Below are 27,232 nucleotides of genomic sequence, written 5' to 3'. Positions count from 1 at the left end.
TTCCCTCCCACTAATTGGCCAAGTGTTCCATCTCTCAGGCTGGGGGGTCAAATACTACGCCCCTCAGATAGGGTACGCAACTTGGGAGTCCTCCTGGACCCACAGCTGACTTTTGAACACCATTTGTCAGCTGTGACCAGGGGGGCATTTGCCCAGGTTCGCCTGGTGCACCAGTTGCGTCCCTACCTGAACCGGGAGGCTCTCACAACAGTCACTCGTGCCCTTGTGACCTCTAGGCTGGAGTACTGCAATGTGCTCTACATGGGGCTGCCCTTGAAGAGTATTCGGCGGCTTCAGCTGGTCCAGAATGCAGCCGCGCGAGCGATCGTGGGTGCACCTCGTTTCACCCACATAACACCTATCCTCCGCGAGCTGCACTGGCTGCCTGTTGATCTCCGGGTGCGCTTCAAGGTGCTACTTGTCACCTACAAAGCCCTTCATGGTATTGGATCTGGGTACTTGAGAGACCGCCTACTGCCAATTACCTCCACTAGGCCAATAAGATCCCATAGATTAGGCCTCCTCCGAATTCCATCAGCCGGTCAATGTCGACTGGCAACTACTCGGAGGAGAGCCTAATCTATGGGATCTTATTGGCCTAGTGGAGGTAATTGGCAGTAGGCGGTCTCTCAAGTACCCAAAAGGGCGGCATACAAATAAAGTATATTCTATTCTATTCTATTCTTTTAGTATCTTTGGCCTGCCACACTTTCTATTATTCTACTATGCATTTTCTAAATTGGGAGAATGGGAGAGGGGATTCCTTTCTAGAAAGCCAAGGTCATCCTTTGTAGCTGCACCTCTGCACCTGACCGGAAGTGGATGGGTGGAGATGCCAGCGTGGCAATGGAAGATTCGACCATGGGATGGGCCTGTTGGGTGAGTGGGGGCAAGATCATGAACTTTCAACTGGGTGGAAACTCCAGGAAGTTTTCAGATTCGGGTTTTCCACAGACATGCCAACATGTCTCTCTTAATAAATTGGAAGTTTGAGGAAAGTTCTGCCTTGGACTCGGATTTAATTTTGGATGATATTTTGAACACTGACACCTGGGCCCCAAGACAAGTAAATGGGAAATCACTATTAAATGTCTGCTAGGAACAAAGCTGCCTTAGATGGGACTTGGCCCTGTGCCAGAAGGGGTTTAAAAACGGGACTGGGCATTTTGGACCACCGGACAGCCACTGGGAATGTTGTAGGACAGGCTTTACTGTCTAGTTTTATCATTGATCAACAATTCTCTTTACCTTCCCAGATCAGAACAAAGAAGAAGAAGAAGAAAAACAAGCCTTTTTTTTTTTACATTAAAGTTTTTGCTTTATTTAGTGAAACAGTTATTATCAATGTAACAAGCTGAAAAATACAGCAACCCGATCAAAGAATGAGGTAACAAAATACTTTTGCCAGAAGGAAAAAAAAAAAAAAACCCAAAACTAAAACTTCCACAGAAGGAGGGTGAAAACATCCGTAGTTTATCTGGGAAAGACTCAATTCACAAGGCGTTGGAAGGGGGGGGGGGGAATGGCCTTCACAATTAAAATGCCGTGCAGTGGATCGCTGGAAATATGGCTAAATGGGACGTGGGGTGAGGGAAAAAAAATCAGCTAAAATTAAAATAGTGCAACGGGCCTCACCGAGGGGAAATGTAACCGAAATCTAGAAATGGGTTGACACTGTAAAGGCCAAAATGTCTGAAAACCGGACTCTTATTTTTTTCTGGCTCCATCAAGTGCGAATTGGACAAAAAAAAGAAAAGAAAGGAAAACCAGTCCATGCATTTTGGCACTAGGTTTACACCGGCTAGTAAATTAGGAGTAACAAAACGTGGCCTCGATAACAGTGCTACATGAATTGCCGGCGTGGAAATTCAACGGACGGGTGGGAAACCACCTTCCCCAAAAATAGCTAAACGGCGGTCGGTCCCACAGAGCAACTCGTCCTGCGCCAGACAGGGTAGGTCAAAGTTCAAAAGGCAGAAAAAAAAATTAACCTTCCTCGGAGCACGGACACGTTCACACGTGCGCCCATCTCCATTCCTTCATCTTCGCCACGCCCTGTTTTGCTTCTCCGGGCGGCAAGGAACTTATGTCTCCGGTTGAAGAAGCTTCACGGAGGCAGTTTTGTGTGTGTGTGTGTGTGTGAACGTATTCTTTTCATGCGTTTCCAAAATGGGAAACTTCACTGGCCAAGCTTTGGCCCTATCCGTCGTTGGACAGAGATGGGGGGGGAAGGGTTTCTCCGGATGAGGGCGCGGTGGCACCTTCTCTTGGGGAGACCCGGTTTTTAAAATCGTACCGATATGCACCTGTTTAATTCACAGTCAAAGATGCACAATTAAACAAAAACATTTGTTAAAAAAAGCAGCTAAATAGATTCCTCATGCTTTTCATAGGACAATTACCATTTAAACGCGGATTATGCTAAGAAGAATACACTGTTCTATTACTCATTTATTTCACCTTTTTCAAACCACCCTGCAGCCTGTATTGCTAAATGAAGCACTGTGTCCCTCCATCATTACTGTACATTCCCTCCCCCTGCCCTCCGGTTTTGTGGGCTAACAGTGCTTACTTATATAGTGTGCTACCGAAGTCAAAACCCATAGCAAGCCTTCCTTTGCAACACTGGCTCTTTAAAAAAAAAATTATTATTATTATTATTTAAAAAAGAAATTTTAGTGAAAAAACATTCCAAAAGCAGAGGTGCTTTCAAAGTTTTGCCATTCTCTCTGCAAATGCCTGCAAGTCTCTCTTCGTTGCAATGGAGAGGCAAAATTTGAGCACATCAAAGCCAGCATGTTTTCCGTTGTCACAAAAAAAAACACCACCTCGTGATTTCCAGTCCTGATAATAACACTTCACAAGAAGGGAACGAACTAAAATGATTGAGATTAGCAAGAAGGGAGACTTCCTTCCTCTTTAAGACATGTGAGGGGAGCAGGGGAATTTTTTACAGTGGTTTTTTTCTTTTGCCCCACTTCTTCTTTCTTACCCAGTAAAACCAATAATCAAATTTTGTTCGTTCATTCTGAAAAGCATTTGACAATCAAATCCTGAACTTTCTTTCTGGAAGTCAGAAGGACTGAAATTCAACATGTGTGCAATTTCATACATTTGCTCTGCCTTTCGGGGACGAACGCAGGAACTGCAGGAAATGCAAACTTTGGGAACTCCTTTCCAAAAGATTGCATTGAAAACCATCTCCTTTCTTGCACTAACATAGGGCACTGCCATTAGTCATTTAACTTTCATTAATTTGCTCATCACCAAGTTCAGACCAAGACAGAAAGTTTATGAATGGGGTTAATTATTGCAGTAGTCCAATCCTCGGTGTCAATAGGAATTCATTCTGGGCAATTAAAAACCTGATTTTTTTTTCTTTTTTTAAAAAAAAGAAGTCCGCTGTCTGTATTTTACTCTCTAAGCAACAGGTTTCGTCCTCTTACCAATATCTTTTTTTCTTTTGACCAAATGCTAAATTGCATTTGAATGCTGTTGCATCACCCTTTGAACAGCTTGCTAACAGACCTGACAGTTATGAAATAAAATAATAATTCACGATTCCCTTTTGCTGCAAATCGTTTTTTTCCCAACCGAGAAAAATTTCTGTTTGCTTGACTGCTTCTCGGAAGATGTTGCAGTAGCTCATTTACTAAAAATATTAAAAAAATAAAGGGAGAAATTTAGCACAGTTGTAAAAAAAAGCGGATTGATGCAAACTTGAGCCCAAATTCGCTAAATGCAAATTGATTTCCTAGCTGGCTTAATCGGGCTGGAAACCAGATGTTAAACTGTCATTATGCAGCTGGTAAGAGAAGGCCCTTTTTCAAAGGCTCCAGGTGAATGGTGCGTCCTCCGCTAACAGAGGCGCGATTAAGCCACCTGATAGAAAATCCAGAGAAGGGGAAGCGTCCTCCGGAATCATCATTCTGTGCCACAGACATTCAGAATCCCAATGGATGCTACGTCAGGATGATCAACTAGGAAACCCCGACTTGCAGGAACTACCTAACTGGTAACCCGCCATTTTGTTGGAAATGGTTTCCAACAATTTCGCCACGAGAAAAAAACAAGGATTTGGGGGCAGGGCGAGGGAGGGCTGGGGGCGGAAACGTGTTCTCTCACTTCCTGTCCGAATCCAAGAATTTCTCTACCTTCCTTCCGCTCTTAGGAACAAGAGATAGACAATACGGTGGCGTGACACTTAAAAAAAATGCATTACAATCATTAACGGTGGAGACACGTACTTAAAAGTAAATACAAGCTTGGAAGAGAACCAGAGATACATCACATCAGTAGTCGGATTGCTCTTGAGAGCACGGCTCTCTTTCAAGCCAAGAGTGCTGTTCATCCCAAATGACCACTGGCGCCCCCCACATCTGTATTGAGAAGCTGGGTCCATTGGCTGCCCCCACATCTGTATTGAGAAGCTGGGTTCATTGGCTGCCCCCATGATGCCGCGAAGCAGCTCATGGCTTCTCCGCTGGAAGGCGTGGTTGGGGAAATCATGAAATTAGCTGTTCTACCTTGCTTAAGATCACACTGACCTTCTGGCTGAGTAGATGGGACTTGCGTTTGGTTGAAAACCTTCTCTCTTGTAGGAGGAATAGGGGAAAGGAGAGTCCACATTAACAGCAACAAATGCTTCCCAGGATCGTTCTAAAACCAGCCCTGGGGGATGTCGGAGAAGCTCACCCTGCGGGTCATTTTGGATGAATAGCACCCCCACTGAGCCCCTAAGCCCCACAATTTAAGGCAAGCCTTTCCTTTGGGATAAAGTCACCGAGAAGGAGCCTTAAAACCCGAACGCATTTCAGCAGTCCCTTCGTTGCTAGGGGTACTTCCAGTTAATTTAAAAACAAAAAAACAAAACAACCACCACAAAATACAGCACAATTAATTATGAGTTACAAACAGAAAAATTACAGGTGATATATATATATATTTTATCTAGTGCCAAAATACAACATTTCCCAAATAGCTTCGGTCGGGACGTCGGTCGCGTCCCTTAAGTTTGATACAAAAATCTGAGGCCGCCGCAGGGCGGAGGAGGCTCAGTGCACTTAAGGTTATAAAAAGGTTGTTTCACAACGTTCTATTCTAATTGACACTCTGCATCAAGTTAACACTGTCAAATGTTTGTTGTTTTTGTGCATTAGAAATAACTGTATAAACCCAACATGGGCTAAAAGTTCTCGAGTCACATAAAGCAGCTTGATCGTAAAAAGAGCAGTTTAAAAAAAAAAGAAAAGAAAAATGTCTGCAGAGATGTGACAGATAAAAGTTTGTGTGGCAGGACAGAAATCCACAGCTGTCGGGACCTCCACAGCTAGAGTTAAGGACCCAAGGATCCTGTGATGGGTCAGGATGCATCTCCAAACAGTCCAATTCCTCTTTCTCATCAGTGCAGTGAGTCAGATCCTGTCCGAAGGATAACATTCATGTTTCTGTTTCTAGAAGCTGTATCATAATTACTTTCAAGTTATGTAGAAAAGTGCTGAAGTCGCTGCGGGAGACAGCTGGTTTCCTCCGAAGTCTTTCCTCCTTGCTTCAATGGAAACCCATCTTCCCATCTTGCAGTTTGGCACTGGACGTTATACCGCACACTGGAGCAGGTTACTCAAATGACATAAGGTTTGCAGGTACCTGGAACAGCAAGGAAAAAATACCGCAGTTAATGAAAAGTTCTGGGTAAATGGTTTATGGATGGAAGACCCTCGCAAGAAACCTCTTCAAGTCAAGTAAAGGTCAAGACAAGTCAAGTAAAAGTCAAGTATAAGTGAAGTCAAGTATAAGTCAAGTCATCAAGTAAAAATCAAGTCCAGTCCAGTCAAAGTCAAGTCAAACAGAAGTCATGTCAAGTTTAAGTCAAGTCAAGTAAAAAGTCAAGTCAACCCAAGTCAAAGCCAAGTAAAAGTCAAGTCAAGAAGAAGTCAAGTATAAGTCAAGAGGTCAAGTAAAAAGTCAAGTCATCAAGTAAAAGTCAAGTCAACCCAAGTAAAAGTCAAGCCAAATAGAAGTCAAGTAAAAGTCAGGTGAAGTCAAACAGAAGTCAAGTGAAATAAACCTCAAGTAAAAGTCAAGTCAAGTGAAGTAAAACTCAAGTCATCAAGTAAAAGTCAAATCAACCCAAGTCAAAGTCAAGTCAACCCTAGTCAAAGTCAAGTAAAAGTCAAGTCAAGAAGAAGTCAAGTATAAGTCAAGTCAAAGTCAAGTCCAGCCAACTGGAAATAAAGTCAAGAAGTCAAGTCAAATGAAGTCAAAGTCAAGTCAAGAAGAAGTCATGTCAAGTCAAGAAGTCAAGTATATGTCAAGTAAAAGTCAAGTCAACCCAAGTCAAAGCCAAGTAAAAGTTAAATCAACACAACTCAAAGTCAAGTAAAAGTCAAGTAAAGTAAAAGTCAAGAAGTCAAGTATATGTCAAGTCAAAGTCAAGTCAACTCAACTCAAAGTCAAGTAAAAGTCAAGAAGTCAAGTATAAGTCAAATAAAAGTCAAGTCAACCCAAGTAGAAGTCAAGTAAAAGTCAAGTCAAGAAGAAGTCAAGTAAAAATTAAGTCAAGAAGTAAAATTCAAGTCAAGTAGGTCAGGATAAGTCAAGAAGTCAAGTAGAACCCAAGTCAGAGTCATGTCAACCCACATGAAAGTCAAGTAAAAGTCAAGTCAAGAGGAAATCAAGAAAAAGTCAAGTTTTGTCAAGCCAAGTAAAAGTCAAGAAGTCGTCAACGTCAAAGTCAAGTCAAGGTGAAGTAAAAAGTCAAGTCAAGTAGAAGTCAACTCAAAGTCCAAGGCAAGGCAAGACAAATCAAATCTATTTATTACAGCTTTTACCATCCTTTAAATTAAAAAGAGAGTAGAATTAAAAAAGAGAAATAGCTTAACCCCAAAACATGTTTGTAAACCTTTGGATTACAAACTTTTGGATTACAAAAATTTGGATTACAAACGTTTGGAGCTGCTTAGCACTATGCATCCAGCCTTATCTACTCAACTGCCCTGCCAGTGCAACCACTGATGAAGACCAGGACCATCATTTGTGACTGGTCCACCTCAAGTTACCCATGAGATGAACCAATCACAAAAGTTTGTCCTACTCAGCGCTTAAGTTAAGCAGGTAAGACTCCAATTCAATACTATGTCATTTCTGGATTGAGCAAGGTGAAGAATCCAAAGTTTACTCCACGTATCTCCTGGACTTCACCTACATCTAAGAGACACCACAATGATTTTGCTTCTCCTTCTCATTTTTCTCGGTGCTTTTGGGTTAGAGATTGGGAAACAGGAACAAATGAATCTGTATAAGCAAATTTATCAGGAAGTTTTGTAGACGCATTAATCCAGTTAGGAAAACATCTCCACTGTTTCGTGCTTACAAACTAAAATCAAGTAGAAGATGGATTACCTGAGGCCTGTTGCTTCTGCAGGCATCATCCAAATGTTTGTGCCATAATATTGCGTGAAATCTGGAGCCGGTCTGGAACTTGTAAACATTGCCTGCAGAATTTAAAAAAAAAAGAATTAAAAAAAAAGGTCTTTGTGATTTATCAGCAACAACAGCACTAAAGAACGGCATCTTGAAGTTAAAAAACACCCCCATCCTTTACGATTAATATGATCAATCAATCCTAACAGAGCTAGAAGGGGCCTTGGAGGCCTTCTAGTCCAACCCCCTGCTCAAGTAGGAGACCGCATTCCATTCCAGGCAAATACCACAATCAACTGAAGAGTAAAAGAAAGGGAACAAGCACCTGCGTTAACAAAATAACAGAGTTAGAAGGGAGCTATGAGGTCTTCTAGTCCAACCCCCAAGCACCATTTCAGACCAATGGCTATCCAGCTTTAAAAGCCTCCAGTGATGAAGCATCCACAACTTCCAAAGGCAACTTCTGTTCCCCTGGTTAATTGATCTCACAGTTAATAAATCCCTCCTTAGTTCAAGGTTGCTCCTCTCGCTAATGAGTTTCCACCCACTGTTTCTTGTCCTGCCTTCTGGGGCTTTGGGAAACAAGTTGGCCCCCTCCTCTTTGTGGCAGCCCCTCAAATACTAGAAGATTGCTATCATGTCACCCCCAGGCCTTCGTCAATTGCCCAGCACGCTCAGAGAGGAACAAGGACCCTGCTAGTTGAATCCTGAGTTACGAATGTTCGATTCCTCTTTTAATTGAGGCGAAAGCCTTGTGAAAAATTTACAAAAGCTCTGATTCAACAGCTGAACTTCTAGGATTATAAAAAAAAAACTATGGTCTTATTTGTTGCTCAGAGCAACTTCATTCTCTAAAGCAGGAGTTCCCCAACCTTTCGGAACTCAGGGACCACTAAATTCATAATGTTAAATCCCGCGGACCACTAATACGATCTGCCTAATGAACGGCTGGGTGGGCGCATCAAGGTAGTCATGTGACTGGGTGGGTGTGGCCAGCTCGATGTCACTCAAGTTGAGGGGCGCCTCCCCGGCCTCTACTCTTCCCCTCCTCTCCCAGCCACTCCTCCCGGGCTCCTTAGGGTCCCAACAGGAGGCAATTGCTGGAGCTAAGCAGCCACCAGGAGAAAGAGTTGGCAGAACAGCTCAAATTGGATCTGACCGAGAAGGAGGCTCAGCAGAAGCACCTCACTGAGGACTAGGAGCATAGACTTTCCAAGCAGAGGGAAGACCTGCGGGAGTGCAAGGCCAAGTGCTGACGCCTGGAGGCTCAGAGGGCTGAGATGGTCAGCCAGTTCCAGGCCATGATGCAGTCCCACTGGAACGAGGCCCTCCGGCTCTTCGCCCCCAGCGGCTCTTCCCTCCAGCCTTCGCCCAAAGCCCCCCACCAGGAGGCTGAAGCAGACCCCAAGTCGGAATTTCTGCAGCCACACACGCGTTCATGGCACGTATCCGTCCCAGGGGTCATAGTTTGAGGACCCCGGATTTAGTGTATAAAAAATATAAAAAATGCAAATCATTTTTCTGCGGACCACCAAACTTTTCCCATTGACCCACCAGTGGTCCATGGACCCCCGGTTGGTGGTCTAAAAGCCGCATCCCGAACAAAAGGTGGTTAAGTTGAGGACTTCCTTGTATTTTCCCAATTATTTGCTCTGGATTCCCCGAGAGCAACTTCCCCGAGTTGATGACCGCTGTTCTAAAGTCCCACTAAAAGCGCTTACCTTTATCTGGGTTGTTCAGCTGAAAAATATCAGGGTGTTCGGGGTCATCGGGAAGGGCTACCATCCAGCCCACGATAGAAACTTTCTTTCCGGGAGTTGATTTATACTGTGAAAACGGAAAGTCAAATAAAAACAGGGTTGAGATGGCTCTGGCTACCATCCCTTCCAGGAAGTGGGGATTCCCCTCTGGAGGGGGCTGCCCCGTTTTGCTTACATGCTTCCTCTCACTGCCCCTCAAGGACTTGGCTCCGAAATAGATCAGAGTGGATCCCGAGAGAGTAATCCAGTATCTGGTCCAGGAAGACAGCTGGGGGAAAAGAAAGGAACTGAATTGTAAAAGCCAAAGCTTTCCCCCCTTTACAAAAATCCTCCCCTTTTGTTTGTTTAGTGTCCGTTTGAAGTTAGGACGATACTGGAAAAAGGGAGTTATGACCATTTTTATACACTTACGGCCACTACAAACCTCCCCTCCCCCAAGTCATATGATAGGAAATTCAGATGCTTGGCAACTGATTGACATATTTATGACGGTTGTTCTGACTGAGGCTTCCCCCAAAAGCAGGAGGCAGAGTCTTGGTCCCGACAAAACCCCTTTTATTAAACGAATGTGAATTCCTCTCATGCACATTCAGGCAAAGGCCTGGCAAACAGTCTTTCAAAGGTCAATTTATGACCACAGATCTCATCTAGCTTGGAAAGCTGCCATGTAAATTTTTTCCCATATGAGATGCTGTGCAAGGAAAGGCTGGGCACAGAGTCTCTGAGATTCACGGACAGATCTTCACACTCCTGAGACAAATCTAACGACCAAACGAATGAATTTTTCCCGCAAAAGCTCCTCTTTTATGTCCTATGGGAGGGGCCATTCACCTACCCTGTGACTCTACTCTCAAGTCAGCCCCTGTTTTTTTAGCTGTTCCCTTTGTCTGGCAACTCTGCGCATGCACACACTGGGAACAGGCTCCAGCTGTTCTTCTGCCTCACTGATGTCCGACTCTGAAGGCAGCTGATAACTGGCATATGGCCTTGGCCCCATCTCTGCCTCTGACACAGAGCCCTCATTCGAGCCTTCTCCAGACTCCAGGACTGGCCCATCTTCCTCCCCAACCTCCTCACTGTCCAGCTCTGCTGGCCACTGGCAGGCCACAACAGGGCATCCAAGCTCAAAGCATACTTGACGTGGTTACCGTAGGCTTCCGGCCTTCCTTTAGCAGCGTCTTTCTTCTCAGGGGGCCTTCCATAGTCACCACACCCATGGAAGCCCCCGATCTGCAACTGCAGGCACCTGCTGGGCTGAACCAGAGAGAGGTACAAGGTTTGTAGGAGCAGCAAAAATTGGACGATTCTTACTTTACGACAGCATCCAAAATCGACATGGATGGAGCCCTGGGCTCTTACAACCTGTCTTCTCCTAAGCTGGACCTTCAAAGTTCTCTTCTTCATCTTCCATATTTTAGGAACTCCCTTTAATATACAACTTGGTATTTTAGTGCCTGTGGGGTCCTTGGTGCTCTCTGAGCTGGGTGGTTTCCTTGCAGACATTTCATTACCCAACTAGATAACATCATCAGTGCTAGAAGAGAGTGGGGGTTTGATCTTGGTTTATATCAGGAGTAGTCAACCTTTTTATACCTACCACCCACTTTTGTATCTCTGTTAGTAGTAAAATTTTCTAACCGCCCACCGGTTCCACAGTAATGGTGATTTTATGAAAACCTAATGAACATTTTTAAATAATGCTATGAATGAAAAGTCAATTAAATTAAAAAAAAAAGGAAAGTGCTTCAGTATCGGAAAAAACCCCTACCGCCCACCATGAAAGCTGGAACGCCCACTAGTGGGTGGTAGGGACCAGGTTGACTACCACTGGTTTATATACTCGCTTGTTTCTCTGAGTTGGTAGTTCCTTGATTGGGGTATGGTTGACTTCTAGATTGTTGGGCTAATCTTGGAGAAGGTTGTTGAGAAGGTATTTCAATCTGTTTGTTTCCTGGTGATGTTGCCTAGTAGGGTAATGAAACGTCTGCAAGCAAGCGACAAATCTCAGAGAGCACCAAGGATCCCATTTCTCCTCCTATCGGCAAACCCTATTAATACTGATGACGTTACCCAGTTGGGTCGTGAAATGCCTGCAAGAAAAGCACCCAGTTCAGAGAGCACTCGGGACGCCACCGTTCAACCTGAGGTGCGAATATTCTCTTCCAGAAGTACTTTAGTTCAATAAGCGAAGGATGACAAAAGCGGGACTTAAAATACAGCTTTTCTTCGCTGTGAAACCAAACAGATCCTAATTTTTCCCACCTTGCCAAGTAGAAGGTTTAATGAGCAAATGCAACTGTTGTTAAATATATACAAACACTCAATGGTGACAGAGTGGTATTTTTCCAATAAAGGGAAAGGTTCCCATCGTACATCTGCGCTAATCGTTCCCGACTCTAGGGGACGGTGCTCATCTCCGTTTTGAAGCCGAAGAGCCAGCGCTGTTCAAAGACGTCTCCGTGGTCATGTGGCCGGCACGACTCAATGCCGAAGGCGCACGGAACGCTGTTCCCTTCCCACCAAAGGTGGTTCCTATTTGTCTACTTGCAGTTTTTAACGTGCTTTCGAACTGCTAGGTTGGCAGAAGCTGAGACAAGTAACGGGAGCTCACTCCATTACGTGGCACTAGGGATTCGAACCGCCGAACTGCCGACCTTTCTGATCGAGAAGCTCAGCATCTTAGCCACTGAGTCCCTCATTTTCCCAATAGGAACTGCCTATTAACCAAGAGACAATTGACAGCATATATGAAGGCGTATTAGTACAAATAAAAAATGTTTCTTTTAGCGTACTAGCCAAGACGAAGAATATAAAAAAATGGTAAAAGGTGTTTGAAAATATTTATTCAAAAGATAAAAGAGAATGAACGAAAGGCAGACAAAATAAGGACTGGAATGGAAAATGAACGAGAGAGTGGGATCCTTTTAGCAATAGCAATAGCAGTTAGACTTATATACCGCTTCATAGGGCTTTCAGCCCTCTCTAAGCGGTTTACAGAGTCAGCATATTGCCCCCACAGTCTGGGTCCTCATTTCACCCACCTCGGAAGGATGGAAGGCTGAGTCAACCTTGAGCCGGTGAGATTTGAACCACCAAACTGCAGATAACAGTCAGCTGAAGTGGCCTGCAGTGCTGCACTCTAACCACTGCGCCACCTCGGCTCAAAAGCGGGAAACGTTTTCTCCCTCACGAATGTCACAACGTCTTCAACGGCTGGAGAAATCTCCAGAGCCTTTGCCAAAAGCTGAGTTCAGCAAAAGAATTAAACCAGGATGATGATGATGATGATGATGATGATGATGAAGAGGAGGAGGAAAAGACTAGGCGCTGCGAAGAACCAATGTTTTCTTTTGGCTAATCTCAAACAAACTGACTAGGATGATGACAAACACTGCTGGCCTTTTCTGTTTCCTTCTCTGCCCTTTTGGTTCTGAAGTCAGAGATACGTTTTTCTCAACCGTTCCAATTTGGGGAAGCATTTAAGTAAGGCACCGCCTTGCTTCAATCAAGTCCGAGGGGGAAAAAAACCCAAGCTATTTCGCTTTCCTGTTGGCTGAAGTGATTTGCGTGCTTTGCGGAGGCATTTTAGATCCGTTTTTTTTTTTTTTTGGCTGAACGAAATGCATCACGGTTTTTCCCCCCCAGGGATCAGTGGTGTCGCTAAATCGTAAATGACAGATTGATCTGATTTAGCATACGAGAAGGCGCAACCTGAGGCCGAGTCGAGTTCATTGTAACTCCAAGAAAATTAAACCTATCTAAAAGGTAAAGATAAGGCTATCTAGATCAGTGTTTTTCAACCACTGTGCCGCGGCACACTAGTGTGCCGTGACATAGTGTAAGGTGTGCCGTGGGAGAATTACTTTATATATAGTCAATATAGGCACAGAGTTAATTTTTTTTAACATTTTCTAATGGTGGTGTGCCTCGTGATTTTTTTCATGAAAAAAGTGTGCCTTTGCACCAAAAAGGTTGAAAAACACTGATCTAGATGAAGCTTAAACTCTCTGCAAGTGTGAAAGTTTATGCGTAATTTAGATAGCTCCGATCTTTAGATAGATGCCCATGTGTAACTTCTTTGGACCTGTAAAGCAACTTTTCAAAGCATCTGCTTAAGAAGCCACTAGTAAAACCCACAGGGCTTTAAATGTGATTAAATCTGGGAAATTCTATACTTTATTTTCCATGCCTCGTGACTGTCCCAATATGATAAAAGAGATCTATTCCACATGTTTATATGCAACATGGCACATAAACATGTGCAATCCTATTTCTCTGGGTGTGTGGAGGTAAAAAGCATAAGGTAAAGGTTCCCCTCGCACATATATTCCCCTCGTTCCCGACTCTAGGGGGCGCTGCTCATCTCCGTTGCAAAGCCGAAGAGCCAGCGCTGTCCGAAGACATCTTTGTGGTCATGACTCAACACCGAAGGCGCATGGTGGGAACCAAAGGTGGTCCCTATTTTTCTACTCGCATTTTTTACCTGCTTTCGAACTGCTAGGTTGGCAGAAGCTGGGACGAGTCACGGGAACTCCCTCCGTTACGCGGCGCTGGGGATTCGAACCACCCAAACTGCCGACCTTTTCTGATCGACAAGCTCGGCATCTTAACCACTGAGCCACCGCATGGAGTAAAAATAAGGATGGGAAAAAAAAACCCACCTCTTGGCATTACCCTCCCTGCTAACATGAGAAGAAAGTCTCTGCGCAGATGGGGAAACAAAAATGACAATGCTTTTGAAAATAAGGTCTGAATTAGCAAGGGGAAAAAGAGAGGGTGGAAAATAAGATTTGGCCCCATCGGCCAGAGAGAGAGAAAAAGAGAGAGAGACCCACCACCTAATTGTACCTGTAGACACAGCTCCGGCTTCTGGGTGAATTCCGAATTGGCACCCGCCAGTTAGGCCCCAGCGTGGCATACAGCCGTCCCCTGTTTACGAATTCACACGTTAAGTTCTTTGGTTAGCAGGCAAAACGCGAGGCAACCGCCCCGCCCCCTCCCCAAAAAATTAAACACACAAGAAAAGGCGCGCCGAACACAATGGAATCACGTCTTACGTCCTCACGGTTTTTGCACCTAATGTGTAAACTACGTAAGATGAGCGTTGAGTCGGAATTGGAATCAGAGGTCCGCTAAGAAAGGGAGGAAATTGTAGGAGCTGTTCCTTGGCGACTTTCTTACTTCTAAACTTCACAAGGATTTGGAAGAGCTACTTGGGAATAAGAGAGTTTTTTTGGGGGGGGTGGGAGGGGTAGGAAGAAAATCTGCCCAGTCAGGTCAAGTTCAAAGCGGAGAAAAATATCCAGGAAACAATTAACCCATGGAACAGAAGTTGCCTCCAGAAGTTGTGAATGCTCCAACACTGGAAGTTTTTAAGAAGAGGTTGGATAACCATTTGTCTGAAACGGTATAGGGTTTCCTGCCTAGGTAGGGGATTGGACTAGAAGACCTCCAAGGTCCCTTCCCACTCTGTTATTCTATATTCTAAATAAAGACACCCAAAACATCAGAAGAACAATTCTGAGCAAAGAACGAACCTCCCATTGAGAGCAACGCGTGGCTTTATTATAGCTGAATCAACCCGGATTCAACCACGGCCTTGATCGTAGACAAACCAGGTTCCTCCCTTCAAAGAAATTCAAGATTCTGATCCACCAAGGATACCCTTCCTTAATATTATTCTTCTCCACCCACCCTTGGATTCGGAGAATACACGCTAACCAAGCCATGTGTTTTGACCAAATTCCCTCTTCAGCTGAGAGTCGTTGAGTTCAAAATAGTAGCTGCTTGAGCAACACTTTACCACGAGGCCTGAATATCGAATGCACGATGGGATTTGAGATTTGAACATTTGAATGCACTAAGGGATGTACGTGGCAAGATATGTTATTCCCCCATGTACTTCTTATGGAAATATAATTCAATAATCCCGAATCGAAAACCGAAAGAACCTAAATTTGTAACTACAATGTAAATATATAAAAAGCTCTCCTCCAATCTCAGGCAGGCCAGTCAAACTTAGCATCCCAAATGTTGGTCTCTGATTCCTTGCCGAACAAAACAATCTAGGCAGATATCTCAATTTCCATTCATTCTCCTCTGAAGTGAAAATCCAGTACGTTGGTTGCAAATCTCTAGGAAACTGGCGTTCCTGTCTTCAGATTCCAAAAGGTACTTGGGCACAACTTCGATATTTTAATTTTTTAAAAAAAACAAAATCAAACGCGGGCCTGTCACTCCTTCCTAAGAAGTCAAAGATTTTAAGAAAGCAGAAAAAAGAGACTCTGGTATAAGAAACAAATCTAGATCCACTCAAAGGGGGCTCATCTGGAGCCCAGATACAGGTGGAGAAGGAAACACGAGTAAGATTGTGGGTTCCCGAATCGACAATGATCAAATATTACGAGCAAATGAGAAATTGTGCGCTCTGGTTAAAGCAAGCGTGGAAATATTTATCTATATAAAAATGGCTGTGTGTGTGTTTGTTCCAGCGTAACTCTGGAACGCCTCGAGCAATTTCAACCAAACTTGGTACGAAGATGACTTATTCTCTGGAGACAAATACTGTGGGGGTAAGACACCCCTAACTCCCCTCGGGGTGTGTGTGTGTTCTGTTAAGATGCAGCCTGTTGTGCCTTTTAATGGCTTCTACTGTACTGCACAGTGGAGCTGCCACGGTAATGGCTTCACAGTACTCCACAAGGGGGCTCCCTCTGGTAAGGGGGAAAAAATCCAACATTAAGTTTGGTCCAGACATTTCCCCCCCTATAAATAAATACCCAGGCAACGCTGGATTATTGGCTAATTTATTCTAAAGCTTGACGCCACTGGGGAATCTAACAGAGGGCACACAAGAAACCTTTGCAAGATTCACCATACGTTCACAACCCCAGACAAAGAAAATGCTCAGAAGGGAGAGCATTTTCTTCCCATTTCTTTGCCTAACCCCCACGATCTGAATTCGGGTAAATTCATATTATCCGAGACTTCGGTAAAAATGCAACCAAGGTCCCATCACCCATTCACCGTTAAAGAGAAGCTCACCTCTCCAGTCCCGATGACGGCTCTTCGCTGAATTCTGAACTTTCACTGCTTTCTGCAAAACAAAAGGGAAAATATTTTAAAGCAGGGGAAAGGGGGGTGGGCGATAATCATCATCATCATTCAAGACAGGCCTGTCATGTTCCTTATAGAAGCCAAAAGATTTGATACTGTTGAAACTCCAAGCCACAAAAGGTTTGCAGTTTTCTACATGTAGAAATATTTTAAGGAAGCACTAAAGCTGTCCTTATTTCTGCTGTATTGCATTGAAGGGGGGGGGGGGCAATTTCTCTTGTTGTGGCCCGCCAGCAGAGCTGGCAGCAGACTCGGACAGTGAGGAGGTTGGGGAGGAAGATGGGCCAGTCCTGGAGTCTGGGGAAGGCTCTGGTGAGGGTTCTGTGTCGGAGGCAGAGAGGGGGCCAGGGCTGTCTGCCAGTTAGCAGCTGCCTTCAGAGTCAGACATCATTGAGACAGAAGAACAGCTGGAGCCTGTTCCCAGTGTGCGCATGCACAGAGTTGCCAGACGAAGGGAAGAACTAAAGAACAGGGGTCAACTTGGGAGGAAGGCAATAGGTGGACGGTGAATGGCCCCTCCCAGAGGAAGTAAAAGAGGAGCGAAAGGGGAGTGGAGTTTGCAGGAGACCATTAGTTCGCTTCATTGGTTCGTGACTCTCCGAGACTCCTGGCCAAGTTTTGCGAAATACATTTGCAGTTTAATGTAACTATATCTGGGTTTCAGTTAAAACAACAACATAACCTCACACACACACACACACACACACACACACACACACACACTGCAATCCCATTAAATTCACCGGAAGGGAATTTTTAAACGTTGAGTTTTTAACGATGAAATTGGTTTTTTTTCCTTTTCTTTATTTTCAAATGAAGTAATTTAGATTTTGTCTATTGCTTAGGAGTATTGTTCAAATGGTAGCCACAGTTAGCAACCCTCCCTGTTGAAGAAGGCTAAATTACCGGTAATCTAAATGTTGATGTGGTGCCCATGGAACTGTCATTTGGGATTGATTGATTGGTTGGTCGATTGACTAGATGAAATGGAATGATAGCATATTTCCACATTTGGGCTGTTCAATGGTAATCACGGGTAGAAATTCATGCTACAGTAGACCAAATATACCACCAGAAAGAGTTGGCAAAACAGCTCAGTTCAAATTGGATCTGACCCAAACGGAGGCTCAGCAGAAGCACCTCACTGAGGACTAGAAGCATGGGCTTTCCAAGCAGAGGGAAGAACCGCGGGAGTGCAAGGCCAGGCGCCGATGCCTGGAGGCTCAGCGGGCTGAAATGGTCAGCCAGTTCCAGGCCATGATGCCGTCCTACTGGAACGAGGCCCTCCGGCTCTTCGTCACCAGCGGCCCTTTCCTCCAGCCTTCTCCCAAAGCCCCCCACCAGGAGGCTAAAGGAGACCCCAAGTAGGAATTTCTGCCCCCCTCCGACCCGCACAAAAAGACCCCGAAAGGGGAGACTCTCTGCAGCAACACAAGCGTTCATTGCACGTATCCGTCCCAGGGGCCGTATTTTGAGGGCCCCGGATTTAGTGCCATATAAAAAATGCAAATCATTTTTCTGCGGACCACCAAACTTTTCTCGTGGACCCCCCAGTGGTCCACGGACCCCCAGTTGGTGGTCTAGAAGATGGGCTGGCCGAAGCTACTACGAATACTCACCTAGAGAAATGCCATTGGTGAAAATGGAATTTAGCGGATGGTTCCTGACAGGGCTGTGAGATTCTAAGACACTGTCATCCAGCAGGTGGCGCTGTTTCTCTGTTGGGAAGGTGGCGCTTTTACTTTCTACTACACTGAATTGACACATCATACTGGAAAAGGGGGGAAAAAAGAAAGAAAAAAGAAAGAAAGAGGGGAAAAAAGAGGCAACATTTTCTTAGGTCATCTGGTAAACAGCCGTTCATGCTCAGATTTTGCCTGCCTGGACTACGGGGATTCTTAAGGGTCAGGAAGTCCTTAGGCCTGTGATGGCGAACTTGTGACAGCTCCTCTTCTGGTTTCCAGTGCGCCAGCCAGCTGGTGTTCATGGGCACTGGGGCACCGGAAAACAGCTTAAAAACGGACCGAAAAATGGCCAAAAACCAGGCATCCATGCGCCAGCCAGCTGGTCTTTGGGCTTCCAGAAGACCAGCTAGCCAGCGCACGCATGCAGTTTGGGAACTCAAGTGCCTAAAAAGTTCGCCATCACTGGCTTAGGACAGAGACAGCCGGATGGGTTCTCCTGTCATCTTCTCAGAACTTCATTCTAATGATCCACCTCCCCAAATTGGCTTTTTTTTTTTTTTTTTTAAAGCAGATATTAGTGAAATCTAGACACTTTGACCTCACAGGGTAACAGAAGGGACCTCAGAGGTCCTCTAGTCCAACCAGCAGCTCAGGCAAGAGACCTGCGTACCATTCTGGTGGTGCCATCTCTTCTTCAAAACCTCCAGGAATGGAAGTTCTTTCTTCTTCTTCTAACACTTCTACAAAGGCTGCTTTGCCAGAGATGCACATTGCGAGACTCCGCAATGGTGAATTCATCCCTGGGTTAATAGGAATTCGCAATGATATCCATCAGGATAGAGTTGGAAGGGACCTGGGAGGACTTCTAGTCCAGCCCCCTGCTCAAGTAGGACATTCTATGCATGTCCAGTCTCTTCTTAAAAACTCCCAGGGATGAAGCCCCCACAACTTCTAGTGGCAAGCCGCTCCACTGGTTAAATGCTGGAAAAGCAATGTGTCTTCCTGCTTCTAACACTAAGCTGAACGCGCAAATTCCTAACCGAAAGGTTGATTTCCTTTAGGCCAATTTGGCACCCATCAGATAGGAAGAACCATCCTTGACTTGAGTGGTAATGAAGATTAAAATTAAAAATTCTTTCTGGAATCTGCTAACTTGGGAAAAATGTGGCACCATCGCAGAACTTCCACAAGAATTTCCACCTAAGTGGGAATTCTAAGACCAATGTGTTACTAAGGAACCAGAATCCTTGCAAAGCAACTACAGGCAGTCCTCATTCTTACGACCGCGGTTGAGCCCCTAAATTTCGGCCGCTACGTTGAGACTTTTACAGAGTGAGTTACGCCCCCATTTCACGACCTTCCTTGTCACGGTGGGAGAAGCGAGTCACTCTTGCTAAGTGAACCTGGCTTCCCCCGTTGATTTTGCGGGTCGGAAGACGCAAAAGGGACATGGGGCATGGCAACGATTGCAAGTATGAGCCAATCGTCTGATCACGGGGACGCTACAAAGGTTAAAAGGTAAAGGTTCCCCTCGCACATCTGTGCCAGTCGTTCCCGATTCTAGGGGGCGCTGCTCATCTCCGTTTCAAAGCCAAAGAGCCAGCGCTGTCCGAAGACGTCTCCGTGGTCATGTGGCCGGCATGATTCAACGCCAAAGGCGCACAGAACGCTGTTCCCTTCCCACCAAAAGTGGCTCCTATTTATCTACTTGCATTTTTTACATGCTTTCCAATGCTAGGTTGGCAGAAGCTGGGACAAGTGACGGGAGCTCCCTCCGTTAGGCGGCGCTAGGGATTCGAACCGCCCAACTGCCGACCTTTCTGATCGACAATCTCAGCGTCTTAGCCACCGAGCGTCCCTTATAACAAAGGTTATAACCGTGGGGAAAAGCCAGTCACGTTTTTTCAGTGCCGTCGTTAAGTCTGAACGGTCACTAAAATGGGACTGTTGCACATCGAGGACTGCCTGTAGAGTAAAGGAGACGGCTTCCTAAGAAAGAGGCGGCTGGCTGCAGCAAGTTTCCAATGGCTGCCTTAAAAAAAAACAAAAAAAAACCTCTAGCTAAGCTGCATGTTTCAATGCATTCTGCAACACCCACTTGTTTCCGAGGCTGTGGCTCTTCCTGTGTCGTGGTACAGGAGGGGTGTGCAAGTTGGCCGCTACCGAGGCATCTGGACAGGTGGGCCTCCTGCTGAACCTCACAGCTGCCGACACTTCGGACGGACCTACAAAACAGACACCAATTAATGCTAAGCTAGGAAGCCCATCGCTAAGGGGAGCCGGGTTGCTTTGCTCTCGGGAAAGCTGGGACGTTTTCTGGCGGGGGAAGGAAGACAAGAGACAGAGGGGAGAAAGAGGGCAGGGTTGGGAAACGTGAAGGCGGCGTCAAGCAGGGAACTAGCCTGGAGTCATCGCGTCGCTGCCAAAGGCAGAAAAAACTGACCGCCCGAAGGATGGGTGGGGAAGGTATTGGGCTGTTCCCAGGGAAGGCAAGCAGCCTGGTAAGATTCTTGTAACAAAGACAATAACGTTGTTGGCTTTAACTATTTAAGCTGGACGAAGGCCTGAGTTCAAAAGTGAACCAAGAGTTTTGCAATTGGCCCGGGTGCTCTCAAACACTGCTTCCAGCCCACCAGAGTTAATGCCATCTCTTATTCCTGAAATACCTAACAAGTCGGAAGGGACCTTGGAGATCTTCCAGTCCAACCCCCTACTCCAGCAGGAAACTTTACACGATTTTTGCACAGATTTGTGCAAACTCTTCTTTTTAAAAAAAGCACAAATCTCCAGGGTCAGCTCCATAATCTCTTTAATAAACGGAAACGATCCGGCGATTTTGAACGCTGCATTACATATCACGTTGGTGGCAATAACCTAAAGGTAAAGGTTCCCCTTGCACATCTGCGCTAATCGTTCCTGAGTCTAGGGGGCAGTGCTCATCTCCGTTTCAAAGCTGAAGAGCCAGCGCTGTCCGAAGATGTCTCCGTGGGCATGTGGCCGGCATGACTCAACGCCGAAGTCGCACAGAATGCTGCTCCCTTCCCACCAAAGGTGGTTCCTATTTGTCGACTTGCATTTTTTTACGTGCTTTCGAACTGCTAGGTTGGCAGAAGCTGGGACAGGGAATGGGAGCTCACTCCGTTACGCGGCGCGAGGGATTCAAACCGCCGACTTTTCTGATCGACAAGCACAGGTTCTTAGCCACTGAGCCACCGTGTCCCAAGCAGGAAACTTTACACCATTTTGCACAAAGAGTGCTAACACCTCCAGCGTTAGCTCCGTAATGTCTTTAATTAAGTGAAACATCTGGTGATCTTGAACGCTGCACTTTGATAGCAACAACCTACTCCCCCCCCCCCAAATGTGCAATGCCAAAGCCAGAGAGAGCAAGGTTTCAGATGTGACCATCAATGTCAAAAGAAGAAAAATGTGCTTTGAGTTTATTTGCCAGACCACTGGCTGGTCAAGAATTCACTGCATCAGCGCCTGTGAAGTGGGGTGGGGGAAACGAGGGGAGGTTTTACATTTGAGCCAGACAGATGACAATTCTGGAAATTGGAAGGTGGTTTCAGGGCCAATCAGCTACACGCTTGTAGCCAACATGCACCCTGGAGCATAGACGGAAAATAATGTTATTGCATTCTTTGTTGACCTCCTAAAGGCCACGCGGAACCAACAATTGCTGCATTTATATATTACACGTGTGTGTGTGTGTGTGTGTGTGTGTGTGAGGGGGGGAGAGAGACAGAGAGAGGAAAGGAGAGAAAGGGAGGGAGAGAGAGGGAGGGAAAGAGAGGGAAGAACAGGAAGGGAGGCAGAAAGAGAGGAAAGGAGAGAGAGAGGGAGGGACAGGAAAGAAGGGAGAGAGACAGAGGAAAGGAGAGAGAGGGAGGGAGAGGAAAGGAGAGAGAGGGAGGGAAAGAGAGTGAGGGGCAGGAAGGGAGGCAGAGAGAGAGGAAAGGAGAGAGAGGGAGGGGCAGGAAGAAAGGGAGAGAGGCAGAGAGAGAGGAAAGGAGAGAGGGAGGGAGAGGGAGGGAGGGAGAGAGAGGGTGGGAGGGACAGGAAGGGAGGCAGAGCAACAGAGGAAAGGAGAGAGAGGAAAGGAGAAAGAGGGAGGGAGGGAGCGACAGGAAGGGAGGGAGAGAGACAGAGAGAGAGGAAAGGAGAGGGAGGGAGAAGGAGGGAAAGAGAGGGAGGGAGGGACAGCAAGGGAGGCAGAGAGAAAGGAAAGGAGAGAGAGAGAGGGCCAGGAAGGAAGGGAGAGAGGCAGAGAGAGGAAAGGAGAGAGAGGGAGGGAGAGAGAGGGTGGGAGGGACAGGAAGGGTGGCAGAGAGACAGAGGAAAGGAGAGAGAGGAAAGGAGAAGAAGGGCGGAAGGGAGGAGGGACAGGAAGGGAGGGAGAGAGACAGAGAAAGAGGAAAGGAGAGAGAGTAAAGGAGAAAGAGGGAGAGATGGGGAGTGGAGTTTGCAGGAGACAATGAGTTCGCTTCATTGGTTCGTGACTCTCCGAGACTCCTTGCCAAGTTTTGCCAAGTTTGGCAGCTCTCCAAGTCAGATAAGGTCTGTGACCGTAAATCCTCCCTCGAAAGACTTTGCTGGAACTGAAGGAGCAGAATTCACAGTCAATGAATAAAAGGGTTTTTTGTTGGGACAAGGAGGTTGCTTCACGCTCTCGGGAGGCCTAGATCAGAAGACTCCCTGACATAATCCAGCTGTTGATGGAGCCCCACAATACTTAGCAATATTCTTATTTTTTTTTTTTTACAAAGGAAACAAACTGCAATGAAGTAAGGGTGGTTCTATTTACCAAACGGCGTGCTTAATTGCCTTTGCAATTAGAAAATTAATGGCGTCCAGCTTGAAGAGATGGAAGATTTTAAATATTTAGTTAGTGGGGAGTTTGTTTTCAATCTTCCGCTGAAGATGATCCTTGCTGAAGCCAACTTATTCCAGGGCCAAGGTGCTGAACCTTTCACTCAACGGGCGCAGCTGTCTCTACAGGCAGAAGACTTCGAAATGCAGTTTGAGCTAAATTCCTCACAATTAGACTTCGTGTTTCCCACTGTGTTTGAAATGCCCTGGACTTGGCTTGGCTCCAGCAACGATCTGCCAACTTGGAAATACTGACGAAAACTCACTTGGCTCCTCGGGTTCTTGCGGGTGTTTGTTTCCTCTTAGGAGAAAGGCCTGGTCTTAATTTTGACTTATTTAATTTATTTATGGATCAGATTTGCTTCCTGCCCATCTCGCCTAGAGGCGACTCTAGGCGGCTTACAAGCATTAAAAGCCAATAAAACACTGGAACGATAAATAATTGATAACATTAAGAACTGACACCACCGGCATTGACAAAATTCCCATCAGTCAATTGCAGAAGGCAGCTTTGCTCAGAACAGCGTACATTTTAGTGATGAAAACCTTTAACGCTTTCACATCTGCCTCTCCCTGGTCCTTGGGAAGGACTTGGTAGGTAGACAAAAATGCCAAATCCAGACTGAACATCTGGCTGACTCTGCGACCAACCATAATAATATTACTTGGATCTTGTGGCATTGACAAAATTCCCTTTGGTCAATTGCAGAAGGCAGCTTTGCTCGGAACAGCTTACATTTTAGTGATGAAAACCTTTAACGCTTTCACATCTGCCTCTCCCTGGTCCTTGGGAAGGACTTGGTAGGTAGACAAAAACTCCATTATGGTCGTAAGTCGAGGACTGCTTTATACAACCCCACAGTTCTCCCCCCCCTTCTAGCACTGATGATGTTATCTAGTTGGGCAATGAAACGTCTGCATGAAAACAAGCAAGCTCAGAGAGCACCAAGGACCCCGCAGTCCTCCACCTCCTCCTAGCACTGATGATGTTCCCTAGCTGGGTAATGAAACGTCTGCATGAAAACAAGCAAGCTCAGAGAGCACCAAGGACCCCGCAGTCCTCCACCTCCTCCTAGCACTGATGATGTTCCCTAGCTGGGTAATGAAACGCCTGCGAGAAAACAAGCAAGCTCAGAGAGCACCAAGGACCCCGCAGTCCTCCACCTCCTCCTAGCACTGATGATGTTCCCTAGCTGGGTAATGAAACGCCTGCGAGAAAACAAGCAAGCTCAGAGAGCACCAAGGACCACCCCCTTCCAAGCCAAAGACTTATCAGGGGGAGAAATAAAACCTCTGAGGTTACTAAAGACTCAGTCTCTACATCAAGCTAGATCGGAGGGCGATCGAATGCTCAACTACTTTGATTCCTTCCTTCAACTGTCATCGGATGATTCTGGAGACGAGGCGGGTAGCTTCACTGAAAGATGAACTTTTAACAGGATCCTGACTCCTTAAACATTCCCCCCCTCCTCTCTCCTTGCTCATCATAGGATGTCCTGTCCTTAAACAATGGGGATTATATTTTCTTTTATTCTCTCATCCTGCCTCTTTTGTCTCAAAAGTCTGTCATTCCCCAGCGGTCTTTTTTTTTTGGGGGGGGGGTGTTACACATTGTATGTCAATTGTTCCGGGAACCATTTCGTTTAAACAGAGACGGGGGGGGGGGGACGGGGGGAATGCATTGCATAAACCAGGAATACCGTATTTTTTGGAGTATAAGAAGTACCCCCCCCCTAAAAGAGTGTCGAAATGTTGGTGTGTCTTATACATCGAATACAGCCATTTCTGGTCTCCCGAAGCCCTGGTCCCTCATCCCATTTTTGCGAAAAACAGGAGAAAAACGGAGAGATTTTTGCCTTCCCCCAGCCTCCCGCAGCGTTCTGCAGGCTTCAGCAGGACTAGGGGAAGGCAAGAACGCCTCCGTTTTTGTGAAAAATGGCCCGTTTTCCGCCTGTTTTCCGCAAGAAACGGTGGAGTTTTTGCCTTCCCCCAGCCCTGCTGAAACCTGCAGAGTGCTCCTGGGGGCCGGGGGGGGGGTGGAGGACAAAAAAGTTTTTTACCTTCCGTACCTCTTCGAAATCTTGGTGCGTCTTATACACCGGTGCGTCTTATAGTCTGAAAAATATGGTAGTTTTTTTTCTAGGGGACGTGATTCATTAATCATGAACACATGATTTTTCAATCTTTTTTTTATATATATACAGGGGAGGAAAAACAAAGGCAGCTTGCTTTTGGTTAGCCCACTGTGTCACTGTCAGGACGGCGCTGACGTCAACGTGAAAATGATGGTAAAACATGGTTATGAAGGGTTTCTATTGGGGGGGGACTAAACCCAGAAACGCTGATGACTGCACTTTAAAAAAAAAAAATTGTGGCAGGAACATTTGGAAAAAGCTGACCACGAGCGTTGCTATCCCAGAGGATTCTTTCTGGTTATTTTCCTATGCATAATTTCCCCGTGAAATAATCATTCACGGGCCTGAAAGAAAGAGTAACTTATGCAATTCTTTCGTAGAACAACAAGAGTGAGAAGTAGAAATTCAGTAGGGTTTTTTTCCCCCCCTAATAAAACGAGATGGGAGGTGACAAGAAAATTGCTAAACAGAGATTAACCCCAGGATTCATACTAGTCTTGTTCTTTGTCAAAGAATACAATTTTAAACATATTTGAATCAGGAAACGTGTTTTTTTCAGCATATATAATTCCATCCATCCATCCATCCATCCATCCATCCATCCATCCATCCATCCATCCACAGTGTCTGTCTGTCTATCTATCTCTATCATCTGTCTGTCTGTCTGTCTGTCTGTCTGTCTATCTATCTATCTATCTATCTATCTATCTATCTATCTATCTATCTATCTATCATCTATCTATCCATCCATCATCTATCTATCCATCCATCCATCCATCCATCCATCCATCCATAGTGTCTGTCTGTCTGTCTGTCTGTCTATCTCTATCATCAATCTATCAATCTATCTATCTATCTATCTATCTATCTATCTATCTATCTATCTATCTATCTATCTATCTATCTATCTATCTATCTATCTACAGTAACTATATACAGTAACTATCATACTAGAACTAGACCAACAATCAAGCAGGAAACAATACCACAAAGAACTCAATACCACAACCAACACTAGCAGGGCAAGCCACTTGTGTATAAACAGATAGCAAAACGCACACCCTTCTAGCACTGATGATGTTACCTAGTTGGGCCATGAAATGTCCACAAGAAGACAGCCAATCTCAAGACGGCACCAAGAATCTCAAAGTTGTCCTTTTCTTCCTTACCCTCCCTCCGTCTTCCTTCTCCTCTAGTTCACAAGGCCCATTCCCTTCCAGCACTGATGGCGTTACCTAGTTGAGTCATTAAACATCTACAAGAAGACCACCAAGCTCAGAGAGATCAAAAATTACTTCGGAACGAAACAGTTCATTACCAAAAGACTTAGAGATGAGAAGTGGGAGCTGATTCATTTATGGAGAATGATGTAACTGTTTCATTTCACAACCATTTATGTCTGCAGAGAATAATGGAGTTGAAAGGGACCTTGGAGGTCTTCTAGTCCAACCCCCTGTCTAGACAGAAAACCCTACAGCACTTCAGATAAATGGTTATCCAACATCTTCTTAAAAACCTCCAGTGTTGGAGCATTCACAACTTCTGAAGGCAAGCTGTTCCACCGATTAATTGTTCTCACTGTCAGGAAATTTCTCCTTAGTTCTAGGTTGCTTCCCTCCTTAGTTAAATAAGTCAACATAGAAGCTTTTGACCCCTATGAGGGGCAGAATTAGGAAATCAGATGGAATGACTAAGGCCGTTCATTATTCAATGACGTCCTGGAACAGGAGAAGATAATGTGCTTTGGGAATTCTGGTATGGCCTCCCTGAGGATGAGTTGAGAAGAAGCCATCAAGGAAGTTGAGAGCCAGTGAGACAATTCTGCCTAGCCGTCAACAATTGGCAACTCGAAATCCCAGAAACAAAGCTATTTGTCAGTAACCATGGCTACCTCTAAAGTAAACGCCATAGTTAAATGTCAGGCTAATTGTTTACGTGGAAAAAAAAAAGGATGCTTTCCTTTTGGTCCAAAGTTAAGGAAGTTCCATCCAGCTTACATCATCAGTGTAGTAAATGCCCCAACTGGCCAAGGGCTCTTCCCTAATCCTTGAAAAACAAAGCATAGGCAAAACAACAATAACAACACAAACCAGGTCCTTCTGAGTTTCAACTTTAGCTCTAATTCCAGAGTCAGACATACCAGGTTTGACTAGGCTGACGTCCAGCTCATGGCATCCACTCAACTCTCCAACGAGAAGAATTGGATAGTCAACATTCACCGGGCGATGATGGGAAGGTGCTT

At 45.4% G+C, this 27,232-nt stretch overlaps 1 protein-coding gene across 4 annotated transcripts in view; it reads right to left on the bottom strand.

Moving 5' to 3' along the window:
* Window positions 1–3,545: 3,545 nt before the first annotated feature.
* Window positions 3,546–27,232, bottom strand: part of RALGPS1 (Ral GEF with PH domain and SH3 binding motif 1) — a 123,697-nt gene continuing 100,010 nt past the window's right edge. For 2 of the 4 annotated variants that reach the window (XM_087704741.1, XM_087704743.1), the window contains exons 13-21: window positions 20,082–20,208; window positions 17,918–18,069; window positions 16,227–16,278; window positions 14,031–14,111; window positions 10,331–10,436; window positions 9,358–9,450; window positions 9,144–9,249; window positions 7,402–7,493; window positions 3,546–5,646 (exon numbers count right to left, since the gene is read on the bottom strand). In XM_087704741.1, the coding sequence (XP_087560867.1) occupies window positions 5,617–5,646; window positions 7,402–7,493; window positions 9,144–9,249; window positions 9,358–9,450; window positions 10,331–10,436; window positions 14,031–14,111; window positions 16,227–16,278; window positions 17,918–18,069; window positions 20,082–20,208 (839 nt within the window). In that variant the 3' untranslated portion in view covers window positions 3,546–5,616. The remainder of the gene's footprint in view (window positions 5,647–7,401; window positions 7,494–9,143; window positions 9,250–9,357; window positions 9,451–10,330; window positions 10,437–14,030; window positions 14,112–16,226; window positions 16,279–17,917; window positions 18,070–20,081; window positions 20,209–27,232) is intronic. The other 2 variants (XM_087704744.1, XM_087704745.1) reach the window with 2 other exon arrangements.

This window comes from Thamnophis sirtalis, unplaced genomic scaffold (assembly GCF_051295495.1).
Source record: "Thamnophis sirtalis isolate CommonGarterSnake01/CBP01778 unplaced genomic scaffold, rThaSir2_p1.2 scaffold_2, whole genome shotgun sequence".
In the NCBI taxonomy this organism is placed as follows: Eukaryota; Metazoa; Chordata; class Lepidosauria; order Squamata; family Natricidae; genus Thamnophis; species Thamnophis sirtalis.
Note: the sequence above shows the minus strand (reverse complement) of the source record. Positions and strands in the feature narration are given on the sequence as shown.